At 55.5% G+C, this 19587-nt stretch overlaps 9 protein-coding genes across 9 annotated transcripts; 4 read left to right on the top strand and 5 right to left on the bottom strand.

Moving 5' to 3' along the window:
• Positions 1 to 32: 32 nt before the first annotated feature.
• On the bottom strand, positions 33 to 381 carry CC84DRAFT_1257164 (uncharacterized protein; the record flags this gene model as incomplete). Its single annotated transcript, XM_018184703.1, has 2 exons — positions 33 to 181; positions 231 to 381. The coding sequence occupies 2 exons, from the start codon at positions 379 to 381 to the stop codon at positions 33 to 35; spliced, it is 300 nt and encodes a 99-aa protein (XP_018038636.1).
• Positions 382 to 1536: 1155 nt separating this feature from the next.
• CC84DRAFT_570108 (zf-PARP-domain-containing protein) lies at positions 1537 to 2744 on the bottom strand. Its single transcript, XM_018186719.1, has 6 exons — positions 2626 to 2744; positions 2423 to 2558; positions 2221 to 2377; positions 2092 to 2172; positions 1691 to 2040; positions 1537 to 1642 (listed from the first exon to the last, which is right to left on the bottom strand). The coding sequence occupies exons 1-6, from the start codon at positions 2639 to 2641 to the stop codon at positions 1600 to 1602; spliced, it is 783 nt and encodes a 260-aa protein (XP_018038635.1). The 5' UTR covers positions 2642 to 2744; the 3' UTR covers positions 1537 to 1599.
• A 158-nt stretch (positions 2745 to 2902) lies between these two features.
• Positions 2903 to 6032, top strand: CC84DRAFT_1162240 (uncharacterized protein). Its single transcript, XM_018177946.1, has one exon. It carries the CDS (start codon positions 2930 to 2932, stop codon positions 5990 to 5992), a length of 3063 nt encoding a protein of 1020 aa, XP_018038634.1. The 5' UTR covers positions 2903 to 2929; the 3' UTR covers positions 5993 to 6032.
• Positions 6033 to 7851: 1819 nt separating this feature from the next.
• On the top strand, positions 7852 to 10228 carry CC84DRAFT_1085518 (uncharacterized protein; the record flags this gene model as incomplete). The annotated part of the gene is made up of 2 exons (XM_018174103.1): positions 7852 to 9085; positions 9138 to 10228. 2 exons carry the CDS (start codon positions 7852 to 7854, stop codon positions 10226 to 10228), a joined length of 2325 nt encoding a protein of 774 aa, XP_018038633.1.
• Positions 10091 to 11041, top strand: CC84DRAFT_563849 (uncharacterized protein). Its single transcript, XM_018186708.1, has one exon. The coding sequence runs from the start codon at positions 10262 to 10264 to the stop codon at positions 10751 to 10753; it is 492 nt and encodes a 163-aa protein (XP_018038632.1). The 5' UTR covers positions 10091 to 10261; the 3' UTR covers positions 10754 to 11041.
• A 72-nt stretch (positions 11042 to 11113) lies between these two features.
• Positions 11114 to 12797, top strand: CC84DRAFT_1140853 (uncharacterized protein). Its single transcript, XM_018176299.1, has 2 exons — positions 11114 to 11298; positions 11382 to 12797. The coding sequence occupies exons 1-2, from the start codon at positions 11242 to 11244 to the stop codon at positions 12675 to 12677; spliced, it is 1353 nt and encodes a 450-aa protein (XP_018038631.1). The 5' UTR covers positions 11114 to 11241; the 3' UTR covers positions 12678 to 12797.
• On the bottom strand, positions 12679 to 14498 carry CC84DRAFT_1257159 (acetyl-hydrolase; the record flags this gene model as incomplete). The annotated part of the gene is made up of 2 exons (XM_018184702.1): positions 12921 to 14498; positions 12679 to 12767 (listed from the first exon to the last, which is right to left on the bottom strand). The coding sequence occupies exons 1-2, from the start codon at positions 14323 to 14325 to the stop codon at positions 12679 to 12681; spliced, it is 1494 nt and encodes a 497-aa protein (XP_018038630.1). The 5' UTR covers positions 14326 to 14498.
• Positions 14499 to 14692: 194 nt separating this feature from the next.
• CC84DRAFT_1114613 (cyclin-like protein) lies at positions 14693 to 16227 on the bottom strand. Its single transcript, XM_018175401.1, has 2 exons — positions 15664 to 16227; positions 14693 to 15612 (listed from the first exon to the last, which is right to left on the bottom strand). Exons 1-2 carry the CDS (start codon positions 15976 to 15978, stop codon positions 14905 to 14907), a joined length of 1023 nt encoding a protein of 340 aa, XP_018038629.1. The 5' UTR covers positions 15979 to 16227; the 3' UTR covers positions 14693 to 14904.
• A 685-nt stretch (positions 16228 to 16912) lies between these two features.
• Positions 16913 to 19250, bottom strand: CC84DRAFT_1114610 (UPF0016-domain-containing protein). Its single transcript, XM_018175400.1, has 3 exons — positions 18256 to 19250; positions 17317 to 18205; positions 16913 to 17265 (listed from the first exon to the last, which is right to left on the bottom strand). The coding sequence occupies exons 1-3, from the start codon at positions 18883 to 18885 to the stop codon at positions 17192 to 17194; spliced, it is 1593 nt and encodes a 530-aa protein (XP_018038628.1). The 5' UTR covers positions 18886 to 19250; the 3' UTR covers positions 16913 to 17191.
• Between the last annotated feature and the right edge of the window lie 337 nt (positions 19251 to 19587).

Genomic DNA, 19587 nt, shown 5'->3' with positions numbered 1-19587 from the left:
TCTTAATTCTTATATCAACTTTCATCAGGGTTCTACTGACGGCCAGCAGATGTGCCATCCTCGGGCCCAGGAAGCCCTTCATCATCACCAGGCTCAGCATAAGTACCAGCCTGCTTTGTAGCACCGCGGGTGCGGCTATCAATGATGTTGGAGCTGTCGATAGCGTCTTTCTCATCGCGCTCTGCACTTGGTAAGCGTACCTCCATGTACGAATAGACAGATGAACGTACCAAGCTGCTCATCTGAGTCGGCATTTCCAGAACCATAAGGGTCCTCTACAGGGGCCTCGTCACGCTGGACGGGAATCGTGCTCTGGCCGGTACGACTGGCGTAGTCGTTGTCGCCGGCATCGCCAATGGGGATCTGCTCATTGGAGGACATGTTCGTGAAAGAGTAAGATGATGGCGTGTAAGGATAAGTAAGAGATTGCTGATTGTTGTTTGTTATTGATATGAGATTGCTGATTTGACCAGTTATTGAGAAGTATTTGAAGGTTTATTTATATGCGTGGTGGTAAACATGATACGTCATGGGAACGGTGCTCTATCAAAGCCTCTGACGGCGCAATGTAGAAAAGAAGGGTCGATCGGACCGTCAGCCTTCCATGCGATTTGATCATGACAACATGATGCCATAGAAGATCTGGTATCGACATGGTACGCTATACTTTAATCGGGGTAGCCCTACCGGAGAGGGCCAGGTTCGCGTGTGGCAAACAGATCGAGTAATGAGCGGTACCTAGTCGATAGAGGCAGATGGCTGGGATGGCTCGGAACAAAGAAAGTTGGGTGCGCTTGGTTGCATGATCGTCTTGACGCCCATGCTTACTTGTGGTAAAGACTAGTCTGCGCGTCAGAGTCGTCGCTGATGGAGCTTGATAGTGCTCTGGTGCGTTCGAAGCAACGGCAGACAAAAGAAGGAACATTTTTGCGCAATGCACGCGAGTGGCTCTCGGATAACTCAGACGTCGTCACGCTGTCGCGAAACGCATCTAATGGCGAATCGTCTATTAGACCCTCGATGGACGGGATATTCGGCGTTTCTACCAGGTACAGACCATCCTCTATCCAGCTAACAACTCTCTTGTCACCCCGGCGACTGTTTCTCCAAGGCGCTACCACAGGTTAGCGAACGTCAACGAAGGCCCCGCTTCGCCTAGCACCAGGCACAAGATGCAGATCTGCAGAAGATCGATCTTTCAAATTCGCTAATCTGGTGGCTGGGATCGCATTCTGATGATGTCGATATCGTGTCGGAACTGACGCGCTAACACGAAAAATCGTGACGCCCTGACAACGCGTCTTTCAGCCAAATAGGGTAAGCTCGGAGCAAAGGGAAAGAGGACAGTGACAAGTTATTAGTCGAAAGCAATAAACATGACGTGAATCGTTACGCACCTGACTTAGATCGAGCCACGAAATACATGAAATGCTCCGCTTACGACCAAACGTTTCATTCGCGTGGGTATCTATAATACACGCAAGTACGACGATTTGAATGAACACTGTTGCAATTATTCCACCTCTTGTGAAGATCCTTATATGAACCTGTATGGTGCCATGCTAACAAGCACTTAAATCTCGGGTCTAGCCGAAACAATTACTCCTCTTCATAGTTGACGGCGGCCTTCTTCCTACCACTTCTAAGTCATGTCAGCTTATTCAAAACACGGTGTCTAGCACTGTGGTACCTCTTCTGCGGGGCGGCCTTGTCGGCTGCAGCCTTCTTGCCCCGCTTGGCCTTGGGCGGCTCTGGCTCCTCGGCAGAGTCGTCTTCTTTGACATCCTGCTTGGGCGCTGCCTTCCGACTACGCTTGGCCTTGGAAGGCTCAGGCTCTTCCACGTCCTTCAGGGCTGCTTTCTTGCCACGCTTGGGCTTGGGTGCCTCGACTTCCTCAGCAGCCTCCTCCTCATTCTCCTCTTGCTTAGCGGCCTTCTTGCCCTTGCCGCGCGCTTTCTTGGGAGCAGGGCCTTCCTCATCATCGTCCTCCTTCTTGGCACGACCTCGTTTTGCCTTGGGCTCGGGAGCTTCTTCGTCGTCCTGCAGGTTCGCTTAGTTTCGCGCAGAATAATGAAATCTTCACTTCCTTACCTCAACGCCTTTCCCAAGCTTCTTCTTCTGAGCTGCGGTGAGACGGAAGCCCTTTTGACCAGGTCGGTTGCACTCGATATCCTGTATAGAGTGAATAGTGTGATGCTGCGGGAAGATCGCTTTACTTACGCCTTTCCAATCCTCATCGGGCACGTGCCCGTTTTTCAGGGCGAAGTCAACCTTCTCTTGCAGTTCTGCAGGAAGCTCATCGTAGCCATCGACCATGTCCGTATCGCCTCCGCTCTCCTCGATAAGGTGGGCGACCTGTGCCGGCGTCACGCAGCCCCTGGTACGTTAGAGTAAACCCATTTTAGATTGATTCACAGCCTACCAATGCTTGTATGCCCAGCTTGTGTGCTCCTGGATGGTGACCTGTGTCGCAAAGCGGAGCTCACCCTTCCCAATCTTCACACCTTCTTTCTTGCACTCGGTATTCTTGCAACCAGCCCGGGCATTCTTGGATTCCTCTGCGTGCAGTTAGGTTCTGCAAGGGTTCATCTTCTCGAGTTTCGCAATGCACGTGTAGTGACTTACCCACGCGGTATGGCATGTTCAGAAGCGCGTCTGGTGCGCTGCGTGTCTAAAGAGGACTGGCGGAGTTGATGCGCGTCACGGGAGAGAGTGGACAGGATGTAGGTAGTGACGCGAGCGATTTGTGCGCAGTGTAAATATTTGTTGAATAAGGGCGAGGTATGGGTTGGGGAAGTTGCTATGCAGCTTGCGCTCGGGCCCTACGCGTCGCAAACACGGTGACGGCATGCATCTGAAAAAGTTTGGGGCGCGCAACCACCGCCTGCGACACTGCGCAAACACACCCACCGCAGGCCACCGTGCATCAATGAGCTCGGTCCATACGTGCTTCCGCAGCGCGCTTGCACACACATTCCGTCCGTCGACCGCAGAGGCCGCCGCATCCTGGACCGTCCCTGCCTTTCTCGTGCCCGCTTGCACTCGCCCCCGTGGTCGCCCCTTCTCCGCAAAACGCCGCAGGGCCAGCGCAGACGCCAACCCCATCCATCCCGAACGTACCCTCGAGATAGCCTACAAAGGCACCGCCTGGGACCTCCCGCAGAACCCCACCAGACCGCCGCTCGGCTCGTGTATACCGCTCCCTGCACAGCATGTGCGCGCCGACATCCAGCACTGGCTCCGTGCCATAGACCCATTTCTCCCACCACCCCTCCGCCGTCATCAATCGAACGAATCTAACGGTCCAGCGACATCTGCTCCCTCTTCAGCGGGTGATACATTGGTGACTGCATCAGACATTGCGTACTTCTTGGTCGCCGCTCAGTATTATGCTCATGATATCCTGAGCCATGTGGGCCTGAGTGAGAAGCGTTGGGACGCTGTTATCTGGATTGCTAAGAAGCTTGTTAGTGCTGGAAAGGCGTCGACACAGGCTCCTGTAAAACTTGAGTCATTTGGCCTTGCAATTCCTCTCGAACAGCAGCACATGTCGCTCTCAGAGCTCACAAACGATGCTCTCAGGATCCAACCGCCTCGCACTGCTTTCTCGATTCCTACCAAGCCGGCCCATAATCTGAATGGGCTCACTTCCATTCCAGAGACCATCGAGCCGAGACACCGATTGATCAAGCGAGCCTTAGGACAACTCTGGCGTACGCTGGGCACTATGATCCTGGCCGCCGCCGAGGAGCAGCCCGATCACACATCGATCATGCATCATGTGCTCGAAATTCTGGCCTACCTCCACCACAAGGGCCTCATTCCAGGCTCCGTCTACGCACACAAACCGGAGCCGGACAACTATGCTCTCCAGCAGCCTCCAACGTTACATGTTCTGTCGTCCAAAATCCTGACGGCCCTCTCGGATGCGCAGTGGAGAGCCCACGAAGCCTCTGTGAAAACTGCGACCGAGCGCCTCAATGCATCATACTTCTTAGGCCATGAAATACCAGGCTCACGATACAAAGTACAAGTCACAGGAGTAGCTCCAGAGCTGTGGCTCGAGCTGGTGCTTTGGTCCTGCCTTCATGGCGGTTGGACTATGGATGGGTCTGCAATCCTCGAGGAAATTGCTTCTCACCGAGGAGATCGACCTTGGGTCCTCACGAGCTGGAAAGAGCTGCTCGAGGCCGAGCGAGAGGAGCAGAAAACCGCCACTCAGAAAGGATGGGGCCTGTTTGGAAACCGTCCAGAAAGCCTCCCCCAGGGCGATCAACGAGCGCGGACTCAGCGAAAAATCAGTAGTGAGGTCGTCACCGCTATCGTTGACGGACTCGTGAACGAAGTACGTTTGGGCGTTGGTGCGCGAGGGATCTCACCTGAGCATCTTGTCGATCGCATCAAAGTCCTCAAGAAATTTCTCGACCACAATCTGCTCAGTTTAGGGTCCACAACCTGGGACTCGGTCATCTTGCGTCTTCTCGAATCGGGCAGTGTTGTTCCGGAGAAGCGTCCTGAGATCTTATTGAGCATTCTAGATTTGGCATCCGAGTTTGGCTCGGAAGTCAGTGCTGTGAATGCATCTTCAAAACCAACAGCAACGGAGTCCGAACCACCTTACTTCTTTGAGCCGACCACATTACCTATCAGCCTCTTGCACCGGACGATGCGATCATACATCAACATTGGCGATATCGCGGGCGCCATGAGTACGTTGGAGAAGCTTCAAGAGCTTACAGATCAGAACAAGCAGAAGTCACTGGCGCACTTTTTCACAGTCTTGATGACTATACCGCTTCGCCGGAATGAGCATTTCACGAGCCGAGTGCCTCCCATCGAGTTTCCGGCTTTCGAGAACCAGATATCTGTGCCGCTACTGGCCAAGCTTCTTGATCTCATCACCTCTGCCAATATGTACGACCTGGGCCGCTGGCTCTTGTTTTCAAAAGACTTGGATGGACCACTGATCCGGCCCGGCATGTATGGGAACTTTGTCATGGCCGCATCAATCATCCGTTTTGGTACAATGGCTGGTGACCATGATCTTGTACTCAAGATTGTGAACCAGACGAGCACTGCCGATAGCACTCCAGGACAACCTTTTAAACATCGCATGCCACACGAGTTCTTCACCGCACTGTTGCGTAGCCAGATCAAGCTACATCGATGGGTATCCGTGCGTGGAATGCAAAATTACGCGCTGGAGTCCCAAGGATTCAAGGTGAAGCCCGAAATTCTCGCGCAATTTGCTGCAGAATTGCTCCGCGTTTCGGCACAAAGGGAGGGAGCGGAAGCCACCAAGGCAGATGCCAAAAGCGCGTTCACGAACATGCTCTTCACATGGGAGAACTTATTCTTGAACGACATGCGGAACGAGCTGTACTGTATTCTTGCTGTACTGTCATCTGTGCATGCGGAATGGAAGGACTACTGTTCAGGTTTCCTTGCTCACGCGGCACAACAGGATATCAAGCTGTCCACTGACGAATTCAACATCATACTAAGTGGGGTGCTTGATGGGTACGGGACTCTGAAAGCCAAGGAAGTCGTGGAGAAGTGGTGCTACCAAGCTCCTCGAATGTTCGAGCCGTTCAGGGCCCCTGGTGGGTTGCCTACTATGTCCAAGTATCGCCCCACCAAGGCAGAGGAGTACGCGAGTTGGCCGGAAAACATTGAGGCCCACAAGACCTCGGGGGCGACGCTCATCTTACAAGGGCGTGTGCACGCCAATCGACAAACGGTCTGGGCCATTCTGCGAAAGGTGCGGCAGGAGCACGAAGAGCTCCAGCGTAGAGGTGAAGAAGCGCTCCTCGCGAAGCGCGGTGAGATGCGCGAGACGCTCAAGTGGGCCGCGAGACTGCTGTACTACATGGGGTTCGACTATGAGGATATCATGCGAGATCTGGGCAGTCTTGCGGACCTAGCTGGTCTTGCGGCTCCGGTGGCGTCTGCGGCGACGCTACAGCTTTGGGAGGAAGGGCCGGTGGTGTAAAGACATGGGCCAGGCCGGCGAAGTGCGTTGCCTCGGACCTAGAATATAGTTTTTTTTGGTAAAATGTTCAATACAATTACTCGACCCACATGTACACGTGAGCGCCCTTGTTACCTAGGCACATGCACTGTGTAACTCCGGCAGCCTTGTCTGACTCTTGCTTGACCCGCTGTATATCTGGCTTTTTCGTACACACCAACGAATAGGAGGCATCGGTCATACTTGAGATGGTGAGTACCTCAAGCGATATAGGGCTAGCGGTCCAATCAGACAGTCTCAGGGTCCGATGACACGTTTGATGTGGCTGTCTGCAGCGCAATTCGGCCAGCGTCAAGTGGAGTCGAACGAGGCCAGCTAGCGGCCAATGACAAGTGGAGCATCCAACGGCTGGCGTGTGGTCATTGCAGATGCTGAGCCTCGTTCGAGGCCGGCGCTGGCCGCGAGCGAGAGGAAAGGAGCTGCTCAACGAAGCCGTCAGCCCTCGAAGCAATCTTAGCTTGCACTGAGCGGTCCCGAGAAGGTCAGGCTATATACAGGCCCATGTTTTAGGCTTGGAGACGACATGCATGGACAGCGTCCGCGGCCCGCTGCTGTACGCTCCTGGCACGGTTGCGTTTGCACCGCTACACCGCCCTTTCTCTGCCGGAGCCAGAGCGTATCGATAGGTGCGACGAGGGGCCAAGCGACGTCAACAGAAGCATCTGAACGATGATCTATGGAGACGTTTCCGCGTGCTGATCAGGTAGCACCTGCGATGGCGGGTGCGATTGTCGTGCAGCAAATTGGCTATGACGACGCGGGGGAGAAATTCGTCGTGGACTGAGCGCAGGTAGTCCGAGCGAGGCATGTACGTCCTCGGATGCATGCACGTCTTCTGGGATGCGCGGGGCTCGTCAGGCTGGCGTCTGCAGCCCGGCCAATTGCGGCCCTCTGGAGCTGCCTGACGCTGGATTTAGCCCCGTTGTCCTCATCAAAGCGTTTTGAATCTTCGCTGGATCCGTCCAGGGCCTAGTTTGGTGGGGAATGGCCAGTGGGCCTGTCCTCAACGCGAGGGGCACACGACAGCGAGGAGCCTCCTCGCAGTCCGTCGCAGAGCGAGCGCGGCGAGAGACAGCCACCGCCGCTGCCGCCTGGGGGACTCAGACCATGAAGACTAATCGCAGGCCATGATCCTGGGCTGTTGGCTGCGCTGAGGTTGGCTCGTACTTTGTGCTGTGACTGTCCGATCAATCTCACCGCTGGTAGCATACGGCGCTAGCATCCCAGTCTACCCCTATCAGGCAAGGCGGGCCAAGATTTCCCGAAATTTTGAGGAAAGAGCAGAGCGCCCATCCCGCTCCTCACGCTCCATACCACCTACAGACAACGAAGTCGCCATATCCTCTACAGAGACCACAAACCCATTTACCACACCATCTTCGTCGAGACAATGCCGCAGGCAATCGCTGAGCTCTAAATTCCCTCTGGGCGGCCCACAATCCATGTGGGCCGTTCCAGCCGGCCGCTCACGAGTATTCACACCTCTACGACGATAACAATCCACGACTGTGTGAAGCACCTCTGCTCGCACTCGTACCCAGATTGATCTATCGTCTGCCCTGCGCTGCCAATCCACTATTGTCAGTTCTGCTGGACATCTCCAACAGGAATCGACTTCCACCAAGGCCCATCATAGTTAGGAGCCTTGCGCCCAGTACACCACACCATACTCTACCGAACGTTACTATCTTGACCCCTGCGACCTCCCGACCTCGACTCCGATCTCTCTCTCCCCTCTCCTTCCTCGTCTCTAGTATACTGCGAACCTGCATCCCATCTCGCATATCACCGCATAAAGACAAGAATATCAGACGTTTTCAATGGCGCATTCACCCCAATCGCGCCCCGCCATGGTCGAATTGGGTGGTCAACATCTGCATGAGCACCAACCCATACACGACACTCCCGCTGGCGTCCGCAGAAGCGACCAGCGTTCCGCTTCATCCGACGAAGCCGCCCCGAATAACACCGGCCATGCGGGCGGCCGCGGCAATGGCCAAGCTACCACCGATGAAGCATCCAATGAGGATGACGACGAAGACAGTAGTGCTGCTCAAGACGACCTGGAAGAGGACGAAGAAGATCCAGACACAATCGCCCCGTCTCATGGCCGTGGCAAGGGCAAAGGTAAAGGGATACGCCCCTCAATCTACATCGAGCCTGTCGATGAAGACGAGTCACACGCCGAAGAAGAATCAGTTCTTGGCGAAACGGGGCTGACTGTCAGCAAACACCCCGTTAGCAGCCTGCTAGCCGGGAACAAGAAGCGTACCTTCAGCAACCTTTCTAACACCTCAGTGTTGTTTGGAGATGATGAATTGGACAACCATAGCTTCCCCCGACGCAAGGTGGCGCGGAAGCTCAGCAACGGCACCTTCAAGCCTCTGTTGAAATACAAGGAGAATGCTAACGAGGACATGAATGACATTGAGAACGCTATCGAGACGGACGACGAAGATTACAGCGGTGTCAACCTCGTGCCTGAGGATGACGATTCCGAAATAGAAGATATTGAGCATCAAGAAGAAAGCTTCATCATTCAAGAAGAGGAGCACGGTACTTCTGCTCTCATCAATCAGTTCAATGATGCACGGCGACTGAGCCTCGATAGCCTGGCGAGCGACAACATCTTCGACTTCACTGCACCACTGGACCAGACCTATGATGTGAACCACGCCGACATGGGCTTTGCCCGATTTTTTGAACCGGCTCCTATACCAACGTCGCCTGAAGTGGTAGCCAAGAGGAAATTTTCAGACAGCTCTACTAAGCGTGTCCGTTTTGACGATGAAGTCCAGATGTCGGACAGCTCAAGCTCCTCTTCGGATGAATTGGACAGTTCTCTCTATCCTGACCTGTTCCTTGATCAGGATAAGCTACCTGCAAGCTTGTCTCAGCTTTTAGAATATGATCAAGACGAGGATTACGGTGATTATGATTCTCCTGCATCCGAGATGTCTTTCTGGGACTTCGGTCAAGATGAGTTACATCAAAGCACTGCAGGAGCCGAAGAGTTTGAGGAGTCTTCCGACCCCGGGTCCAGTGGTTATGAAAGTATGCTATCTCCATTTAATAGACCTATTGAGAGACTAACTTCCCACTCTAGCTGACATGGGTGATACTACTGATGAATACGAGTCCGATTCGGATGCCCCTCCTGAAACACCGCTACGCAAGAAATCAGTCCTGCGTCAGCCTCCTTCAGCACCTGGTTCCAGGTTCAACAGTCCACAAGCTTTCGAGCGATCGTCCAAACCCATAGGCCGTGCCATTCCCCCAACTCGCGGAATCTTCATCCACGAGGATTTCAGCAAAGCCATCGCATTCACTAACCGCACCACGAAGAGGCTTACCTTTTATCGCCCGCGAACTCCCCTGATATCCTGGGTTCCCCTCAATGGTGCGCAGAGTAGCTCCACCAGCAATGCCAATGACAGTCCTCGTACTTCGCTAGCACAACTGAATGCCTCAGATAGCGAAGTCAGCAACGAGGTCTTCAGCAACCCTTTCACAACTTCGGACATCATGCTCACCGGGATATTCGGCTCGGCTCCTTCCAACGACTACTTTTTTGGTACCGACAGCATAGGACCACCGGAAGCATTCTACCCTTTTGTCAGCATTGGAACAAACGGCGCGGTCTTGGACGACGAAGATGATCCCGAGGATGAAGACTACGAAGACGATCTCAACATCACGGATTTCATGGACTTCGGATCCGACGTCGATGCCACGGACGTGGAGCAGGACGATGATGAGACGGACATCCCCGCTACCCCGGCGGTCTCTACGACGGCGATGCCGGGTTCCACCCCTGCCATGTCTACACCCATGGTCGATACGCCCACCACTCGCAAGCGAACAACTTCTGACGCGATGCTCCAACATTTCGACCGTGGAGTAGTTACTGCCTTCCGTAACAATCAGAACCGCTACCGCGATATCGCCCAGTTACCCTCCGATCCAACTATTCGAGCTTCTGTCTCCCGTCCTGTCCGATCTGGGAAGTCGGCCGAGACTCTCATGACTCCGCTTCGCAAGCGGCCGACGAGAAGGACAGCTAAGTCGCCCTTCCAAGCCAGCTCGCCTATGGTCAACGCCAGCTCTCCTCTGAGTGGCGTTACCAAGGCCTCATCTCGGCTCAACAAATCGCTCATGAATCCTCCTCGCGCTCCGAGAATGGGAGCATTCACCTAGTCATGAGTGTTGACTGGCTCCGTGAGCTTCGTCATGAAACATCTTGGAGATCTGGTTTATGGAAGATTTGACGACAATCTCTCGGGAGACTGTCGAATGACCTTACGATACCCACGGCCCTCTTTCCTGGTAATATCTTACGACTGTGTCGTTAATACACAATTGGTTATGCATTGCATGGTCACCAAAAGTTTTCCTGGAGCGGACCACGCGGTCGGCCCAGCAAAAGTCGATACGATTGTTCATGCACGGACTGTCGTCTCAAGGTTCTTTTTGAACATACTTTCATTTCGCTGCTACTTTGATTCCCCCTTCCTTTTGTCCTACAGTTCTCCTCGTTACGAATGCTTTGTCTTCTTAGATTCTTTCCAGAACAAGCATTCACGAACGATGTGCGCGGATTCTGTTCTTTTCGGATCTGGGCGACACCCGCGACGCTTTCCATGGCGTTGTCAGCGTTTTCTGGTTGGCGTGTATCTTGACGGGTCTGGATCGACAAGCCTCACGGCGCACACCACGGTTTAGTGCTTATCCTGCAGCTTCTTGCAGGTGTTGGTTGTTGGGTCCGGGGTACCGGTTGGACAGGGGCATTTTCGTTCCAGATTCTGTCTTTTTCGTTTTTCTGAGATGGCTATGTGTAGGAGTATTGATGAATTTCTCATCCTCGCCCGTTAACAATGAAACTTAAAACATGAAAGGCCATGCTACGCGGATAATGCAGTGATGTAAGTGAGAGTTATCATCAAAGGTCGAGAGAAACGCGGGTCAGTAAGTCAAGCGAGACGCAGCGTATCTGGGGCGATCGTATCTGCGCTATGCGGCGGGCGCCTGTGTGCGATTTAGACGCTCGGCGTGCACAAGGCGTCGAGGGTCTGAGCGTACCCTGCCGATCTGGCATCGGACGGGCCCAAGCTCTAGCTCCACCGCACCGACGTCACTTCACCACGGAACGTTTGTCTCACGTGAAACTTCGCAGCCAAAACACGCGCGTCGCGTGTTGTTCAGGACGAGCAATGGACGATGTCGAAAACAAACATGGTGCGCCTCGGGCGCTCTTCGATTCTGTCAAAGTGAGTGGCACGCTCTGGATGCGATCCTGGGGCACCCTGCGCGACTGAGCAAGGATTGGGGATTTCGACTGACCCATGCACAGGACATATCACTCACACCCTTCCGCATAGCGACGTCCCCACCTCTCCTGAGGACTTACCTCCGCACCTTGCTCCTCCTACTCACGTCCTCGCTTCTGTTCGCCGCCGCCGTGATAGCGTACACCTCGTTCTACTACGCCTACATTCCCATCCGCGGGCTCCAGGTGCCGGTATACCTGCAGTATGAGCACTCCCCCTCCGTAGCGACTACGCGCGATACACCTCCGGTCGACCTTCGGATCCCCAAGCAACCCTACGGCATCGCCAACATCGACGGCCTCGTCTCCCGCCAGAAATACGATGTCGAAGTCACCATGGTCCTACCGCGCAGCGAGAACAACCTTGCAGCGGGGAACTGGATGGTTGGGCTAGACATGCGGGGTCCCGGGACGCGTTCCCCTGGCATCAAGTCGCTGCTGGGATGGGAGGACGAGTGGGAAGTGGAGGATTACTCACAGGGCCCGAATTCTGGAACAACCAAGGAGGGCATCTCCCCAGAAGAGGCCGCTCAGGCTGCTTTGCGAAAAACGGAGGTCCTTGCACGGAGTAGACGGCCTGCTATCCTGACATACAGGAGTTGGCTGACCGAGATGTGTTATCGGGCGTTGCGGCTCCCCCTGTATGTTGTCGGGTGGGGGACCGAGAGCGAGACGGTGAGCGTAATGGTCATGGAGGGCGTGCAGTTCGAGAAAGGATGGAGAAATGTGCCGGCTTCGATCCGACTAGAATTGCGGTCCAAGACCCCGCTCGAGGTGTATCGGGTGAGCGTGAGGTTCGTAGCGAAGCTGGAGGGTCTGCGGTGGGTCATGTACACCCACCGACTCACTTCGGCCGCGGTGTTCATCGGTGTGTTTTGGGGGGTCGAGATGGGTGTACTGCTCTTCACATGGGCGTTGTTTGCATTTTGCATGGGCACAGTCGACGACGAGAATACAACGCAGGGTGGAGAGAAAGTGAAGACCGAGCGGGGCACCGTTACGCCCAAGACTGAGCCTGCGGAATCAGAACCACCGACGCCAATGAGCGACACCGATCGCGCGTTCCCGACTCTTTCTACACAGCAACCACTTCGTTACTCATCCTCTTCACCGAAGGAGGAGCGAGCTACGCCGGCACTCGAAGATATACCCACCAGGGAAGAGGCTGAAGCCGATGACGAGGATGATGATTTCCTGGTGGAGGAACCCATACCGAATTCCGCAGCGGGCGTTCTGACAGATTCGGGAATTGGCACAAGTATGGAGAGCAGCATTGAGCGGAAGGGTTTGAACAGGCGAAAATCGCAACGAGATAGGTAGTTTAGCCAAGTGCTTCAGCGTGACGAGTGTAGACAGGATTGGCGATTCCAATGATATGGTCACGCGCCATGCAAACATACCACTTCCGTACTGGCTGCAATTAGATTATGTCGACATTCTAACAAGACGTGCTCTATGTTTGTATCCACGGGTATATGTGCGTCCGTCTCATCCCAGCCTCACGTCTCTATCATAGCATCGGCCGCGTCTCCGTGGCGGCAGCGCCATGCTTCTTCAAAATACGCCCCTGTCCTTCCTGCATATGCTTCGCAATCTCCTCATCAGTCAGCTGTGTCACATTGTCCAACGCAACAGCTTCCCTCTTGAGAGACTTGGCCAGCAGCTTCTCGCCGTCGCTTGACGCAGCCTTGCCGTCCACAACCTCACTGCAGAACTTGGCATACTCTTCGAAGAACGTCTTCGATGCGGGAAGCGAGTCCAACATCATGGCAAAACAATGCGGCATGGCTTCGAATTCGCGCCACCTTACAACGGCACCCTGCTGGTGCATTCTCTTCGCCAGGACAGCGTCCTCGTCACGCAGCATTTCCTCTCCCAGCCCGAAAAACGTCGGGGGTGAGTTGGACCAGTCCTTCGCTGCAACGGGCGATACGAGCGGATGCTTGAGCGCCTCGCCCTCGCAGTACAGATCCGCGCGCGGGGGGTCTGCAGGCCAGGCCGCGTCTGGTGGGTAGTTCATACCCTGAGTGTGCGAAGGGGGCGGCAGGTAGTCGTACTTTGCCAGTCCTTCGACGGAGGGAAGTGAGCGTGTTATGTCGAGCCAGGGAGAGCTAAGGGCGAGGCCCGCTGGGAGCGGAATCTCGACATCTTTCCCGTACCAACGGACGGTGGGAAGACCGGTTCCGCTGTGGGAGCGATGGATCTGCAGGAGCAGCTGGAGGAGCGAGGTACAGAGCAAGCCGCCTGCTGAGTCGCCTCCGAAGACTATCTCCGCAGCGGGTACGGGCTCGTGGGGCGCGTCGGGCGGTGGAGCGAGGAGAGACAGGTAGGCCATGAATGCGTCGAGGATTGCAGCAGGGAATGCGTTCTGCGGCGCCAGGCGATATCTCACGCTGAAAACTCGACCGCCTGTCAAGCGCGCCAGCTTTCCTGTGACGTGTCGGTAGGTTGCCGGGTCTAGAAGGTACATTGCGCCGCCATGGAAATACAGGAGCGTGACCTTGCTCTTCACTTCGCCCATCAACTTTCCGTACTTGTCTCGCTCACTCATACCTGTGGGCTCAGGCTCAGTGTCCGAGACTCCAGCGCGGCCACCGGTCCATTCGCCTTCTACATTGTGCATATCGCACTTGGTCCATTTTTCGGTGCCGTCGCCCATGTCCTGGATGGCTTTGAAGAGCAGCTGTCGAACGTCGTCTTCCTCTGGAGTCTTGAGCTGGACTTTCGACACCCACACCGTGCCTTTGACGCCGGTGTCCTTGGTGGTCAGGTGTTGCAACTTGGTGATGGGGGTCATTCTGTTGCTGGGGCCGAGCATGTCACGAAGGACTTTGATGGTCAACTCAGTGCGCAAGTCCCATTTTGAAGATGTTTCCGAAAATCTCAGAGTATGTGCCAGCGCAGTCTTGAATATGAATGGTGTTTTGGGAAGCAGTAGCTTCAGCATTGCGGAGGGCGAAGACTCCATCGTGGCGTTGTCGTGTACCGACTGCAGAACTGGATGTAGCTAGTAAGCACGCGATCGGATACAAAGGGGGGTCGCTAAAAGGGAAATGAAGATATACAATAAAGGAAGAAGGGGTTGCTAGAGGGACCGGGGCAAATAAAGTTGAGGTCAAGACTCAAGGCTACAGGGGTATCAGTAACGTGCCTCGGCATCTCATTTGATGTTTAGCGCACATGGCTAGCCTGATTTAGTTATTTTCGTGTCGGAGAATTGAATAGGAGAGTCATGATTTAGGCAAAACTTACACCAGCCACAACAGACTTCACATAGCAGGTTGCATGGACCGTGTGCACTCTGTGTGAATCATATAATTGAATTAAGAGACTTAACAGCCTGCACCCTTGACCCAGGGGTATCTTTGTATGTGTGCCTACCAAAAACCCAGTCCGACAAACGCCCAATAACGTGCACGCTTCGCAAGACAAATAACAGATAGAGGCTGCACCGCTCGTGAATCCGTCCTTCTGCACCGGCTAATGCCTGGCTCAGTTGTTTCGGGGTTCACTCAACTGGTGTGGCAGCGGCAATGGTTGGAGAACTCTATCCATCCAATTCACCCTCTTCGCTCATGACCTCGTCCCCACCGTTGGCATCTTCCTTGGCTTTCCCGTTGCCATTGGCAGGCTCCGGCTCAGGGTCTAACTCCGGTTCAGGCATCGGGTGCTGGCCCGGGGTCGGGGTATCGAAGTAGGAGCCGTCTTCGGGTGATCGCAGTCCAGCGTATATGTTGGGTTCGCCGTCTTTGCTGGGCACCGTCTCGTAGATGTCGGCCATATGATTGCATGCGCGTCGGATGTCGCGCAGCTTGACGCATTGTATCTCCCACCAAGGCTTGCCATCTTCTTCTGGCAGTTCAAGTCCCACCATGCGCGCACCTGCATACAGCGAAGCAGCAGCGATGGTGCGAGATGAGAAAAGTAGGCAGAGCTGGGTAAGGCAGGAGTCGGAGAGAAAAGCCCAGGCAGCATTCCGCAAGCTCTTGTTGTGCTCCACATTATAGTACTTGAGCATGTCGTACATGGTCTTGTAGGGTGGCTCGATGTTCATGTCAAAGGAGAGTGATTCGAGGAGGACGTCTTCCGAGTACAAGATGGTGTCTCGCCATTTCCAGAAATCTTTTGTCTGCTCGTCGACGAGCTTGTTTGGATCCTTGAGCGCTACCCGCACGCAGGCTACCACGATCTCCTTCATCTTGCGGACGTTCTCTTCGACCTTCGTAGCAAGGAATAGTGCAGTAGCGGCGACTTGCTGCTTCATGGTCAGGTGCGGCTCGTGGACAGCTTGGGATATGGCGCTTACGTAGTGATGCAGTGGCTTGTAGCCAGGCCGGGGCTTTAGGCTGTTCCGCATGAGATAGCGATTGAAGAAGACGGCAGCGGTGCTGAGCGTGGTCTGGGGCAGCTTCAGCATCATGCCGACCTGCAGGATGAAGTTGACGCCCTTGCGGCGCAATGCGCGCTCTTCTTCGGGCGACATGCCGTCGACGATCGAGGGCGCCTGTAGCAGCTCGTCCTCGGTGAAGAGCCACTGCTCCTCAGCCTCGACGACTGCGGGCGGCGGCGGCCGTGGCCGTTCGCGCACTGGAGGCGCAGGCGTGGGTGTTGCCGAAACCATGACAGTGGGCGGGAGTGGCCTCTGGAGTGCCGAGATTGGAGGTGGTGCGTGTCGCCACTGGGCGCCGAAAGATGGGCGCACGGCGGTCGGAGGAACGAGCGGTTGCAGAGCAGATCAATTTGTGCGCGTGGTATGCGTAGAGGGCGCCGGCGTGCTATCTTGAGGAAAGCGGCGGTTCGCAGCCGAAGCAGGAACCATGGGGGACGATGCGCCGGTGGAGCGTGGGTGAGGATATTGTGCGCCGGTATCAATACGATCAAGGTGAAAGTTAGCATCCCCACCCACGCATGGGCCGTGCATATGCAGGGCGTGGGGATCGACCAATCGCCGCCCTTAACCTCTCCAGACTTCTAGCGAGGCTTCCGCGATGCTTCGAGAAAGGTGATAGGCTCTGACACTAACAATCGCAAGGTCTAGGACATCCTCGCCGATAGTTAGAACTCAACAGCAGCAGAGCAATAACAGTGAATCCGTGGTCTCGAGCCTCTGAGTGACGGACATTGTCTTGGTCCGTGAACCAACAAACAACAAAGAACACGCCAGGCGTTTGGGATACGCTTCTTTATACTCAGACCCTCGGTCTCGGTCCTCTTCCCGAAGAAGTGTTTCGGTTCCCGTCCGATATCGTGCTCGCGAAAGATCCGCGGACAGCAGAGGAGTGTAAGTCCTTCTCCGGCTCAGGTGTACAGAACCATTGGAATGAGGACTGCGCGTTGGCTTGTACTCGCCTGGGTCTGCTTGGTGTCAATAACATTCATGATCTGAAAGAGTGTACGAAGGTGTTGCCGATGTCATAGCTAAGGAACAAAGGGACCGGAGAACTGTTGGAGGATCAGTGATAGCGGCCCGGTTCAACTTTGGAATCAATGGCGACGAAGTTTCAATGTTCGAGGCAGCATAGCATCGCATCGAGGTTTACATAAACGACATATTGGGAAACGAAATTGTAGATGCAGAAGACTTCTATTGCAACGCAGCTGTTATGCCCTCGATCTTGTCGTAATGTTCTCATCCGTGTATATGCAAACCACCAGAAACTCCAGTTTCCGACCGTGAACTTTTCCGACCGTATCGTACTAAAATTACAGAGCGAAGGATCAGAGCACCTCTGCTACGCAGAGTATTACAAAGGATATATAGCAGATAACAGTGTTTGTGTGTACATCCCGAGGCGCCGTGGAATGCATGTTTCGATCTAGTACGGTGCACGTCTCTACTCGTGGTAGATGGCCTCGAATAAGTAAATAACTCCAAATGCGAGGAACGCAACGGCACCTCCGAGAGTCACTGTACAAAGTTAGAGCTGATTTGCTTTGCAATTTGGATCAGAGCACTTACCAACACGCATGCTGACCTTGCCAGCAATTGCACGGCCGCCGATGACAGCGCCTGCTGTACAAAGACCATGCCCAACAATCGCACCTCCAGTCACCCACCAGTAGTCCGAGCCGGCGGCCATTGCCACTGTGGCGATCTGGCTACGGTCGCCCCACTCGCCTAGGAATGTCATGACGAAAGTCTGCACCCAAGCAGGGCTGAGAAGAAGAGAAAACAGATTGTTGAGGCCGCTCAGTGCGCCGGAAAGAGAGGAACCGGTTGGTGAAGGAGCACGATCAGGTGAAGAGGAAGGACTGCGGGCTGGGGCGGGCAGTCGAGAGTTGGAACGCGAGCGGCGAGCGCGGCCGGATTCGAGCACGTAGGGAGAGATGGACGACTTTCTGCGGCCGCCCTTTTGTTGCCTAGCTTGGGACTCCTTCTCTTCCAGCTCCTGTTCCACTTCGCGCATCTCTTCTCCAACACCCTCATCGGGGCTCATGGCCATACCTTCACGCATCAGCTTCACACCGAAGATGAGGAAAAGGCCAGCGGCAGCGAGGTGGGTAAAGCGTTCGGGAATCAGTGTTGGCACGGCGTGGCCTAGGACCGCGGAGAGGACGGTCATGACGATGAGGGCGGAAAAGGCGGCGGAGAAGACGAGGATGCGGGGATGGCGCATGGCCATAAGGGCAGCGACGAGGAAGGTCTTGTCGCCAATCTCGGAGAAGATGATCATGGTGAAGGAAAGAACGAAGGAGTGGAAGGGCTGGATGACGCCGCCGGGTTCGCCGTCCGCGGGCACGGCGCCCGCGTCTGTCTTGGGCGTGGTGTCGAGCGGGTTGGTCTTCTCTGACGAGGGAGGGATGGGATGGGGAATGTCGTGTGGGCTGTCGGGTAGATCTGTGGGTTTCTGTCGCCTGGTCAGTTGTGGAAGCGCATCAGGCATTGGCTACGACTCACCTCGAGCCCCTGTGCGCCCAGTACGCGAGTCTCACCGTCTGCATCCTTGCTCTTGTCCTTGGACGCCTCGAGCTTGTCCTTGAGGTTCTGCTGCTCGCCATGCGACGAGGGCAGTTCGGGTGCCTCCTTGGGCGACTCGGGCACCTTCTCCATCTTCTCGCCCGTCTTGCCCTCGTGGGCCAATCGCTCCTTGTCCTTTGCAGAGACGCCGCCCTCGGTGCCGGTGACGCCTTTCGGGGACTCCCGGTTCGGGTCGTTCATCACGCTGTCGTCGTCCTCGATCTTGGCCGCCAGCTCCTCCTTCTCTGCCGTTGTCGGCTTGCGGGAGCCAGGCCGAAGCTCCTCTATGCCGCCGGGGCCCTTCTTGGTTGCCACGGTCTTGTCGTCGACATAGGGCCCAGCGTGCGGCTTGCCGTCGAAGCCGTCCACGGGTGCATCCTTGGTGCCTTTGTTGCCGGGCGCAAGAGCTGCTGCTGCTGCGACCGGTGCGTCCGTTGCGGTGGCGAGCTCGGTGGAGTCGGCGCGTGCGACCTTTGCGTCGCGGGCGTCTGCGAGGACCTGTGCGGAGAGCACCTGGACTGCGGGCAGCAGCAGGAGGAGGGCCGTCGCGCGCGGCTGTCGCAGCCTCATGGTGTGTCGATGGTCGATGGCTAGGCGAGCAGGGTGCGGGTGCGAGGGTGCAATGACGGGACACGCGGGAACAGAGTGGATGCGGCGAGGATCAACGCCAGAGCTGGAGAAAACGTCGATGTAGCGAGTGCAGAGAATGGAACGGGGCTGTTTCTGGTGTCGAGTGCTTACTCGGCGTCGGTTTTGTGAGACGAACAGACCATGGGCGCAAGGAGCGCAAGGGGGGTATGCGTATGCGTCCGCTGCGGGTTCGTGTCCAGGGTTAGCTGAGAACACCGGCCCGTGGCTACGCCTTCAGGGGCGGCAAAGGAAACGCCGGCAAACAAGTGTCCACGTCGACGTCTCCAGCAGCGCGCCGTGCACACGTACTCTCGTGCTGCATCCGTGTTCCAAGCCCGTTCCACCTTTGGTTGCACAGCAGTCACTAGCCGCAACCAGCGCTCAACTGCAAGACGCCGCCCACACTGATGACAGATAGTCTCCATCTCCAGGGCAGAACGGCGACGTAGAGGCCTCCAAGCACCGACTGGCTTTGAAGTCCATGTACGCACTGCACACTTCGTTCGAGGCGGGCGTGCCCTGCCATGAACGCATTGATGGCTCTGCAGACGATCGCGCGCCGCAGAGGACGAAGACAACTCAAGCACACATGCACTGCCTTTAGTGCGGGACTGCAAGCACGCGACAAGCGACCAGAGGCGC

The sequence above is a fragment of the Paraphaeosphaeria sporulosa genome, assembly GCF_001642045.1.
Source record: "Paraphaeosphaeria sporulosa strain AP3s5-JAC2a unplaced genomic scaffold CC84scaffold_3, whole genome shotgun sequence".
Taxonomy (NCBI): domain Eukaryota; kingdom Fungi; phylum Ascomycota; class Dothideomycetes; order Pleosporales; family Didymosphaeriaceae; genus Paraphaeosphaeria; species Paraphaeosphaeria sporulosa.
This window is presented reverse-complemented; position numbering and strand designations above follow the sequence as displayed.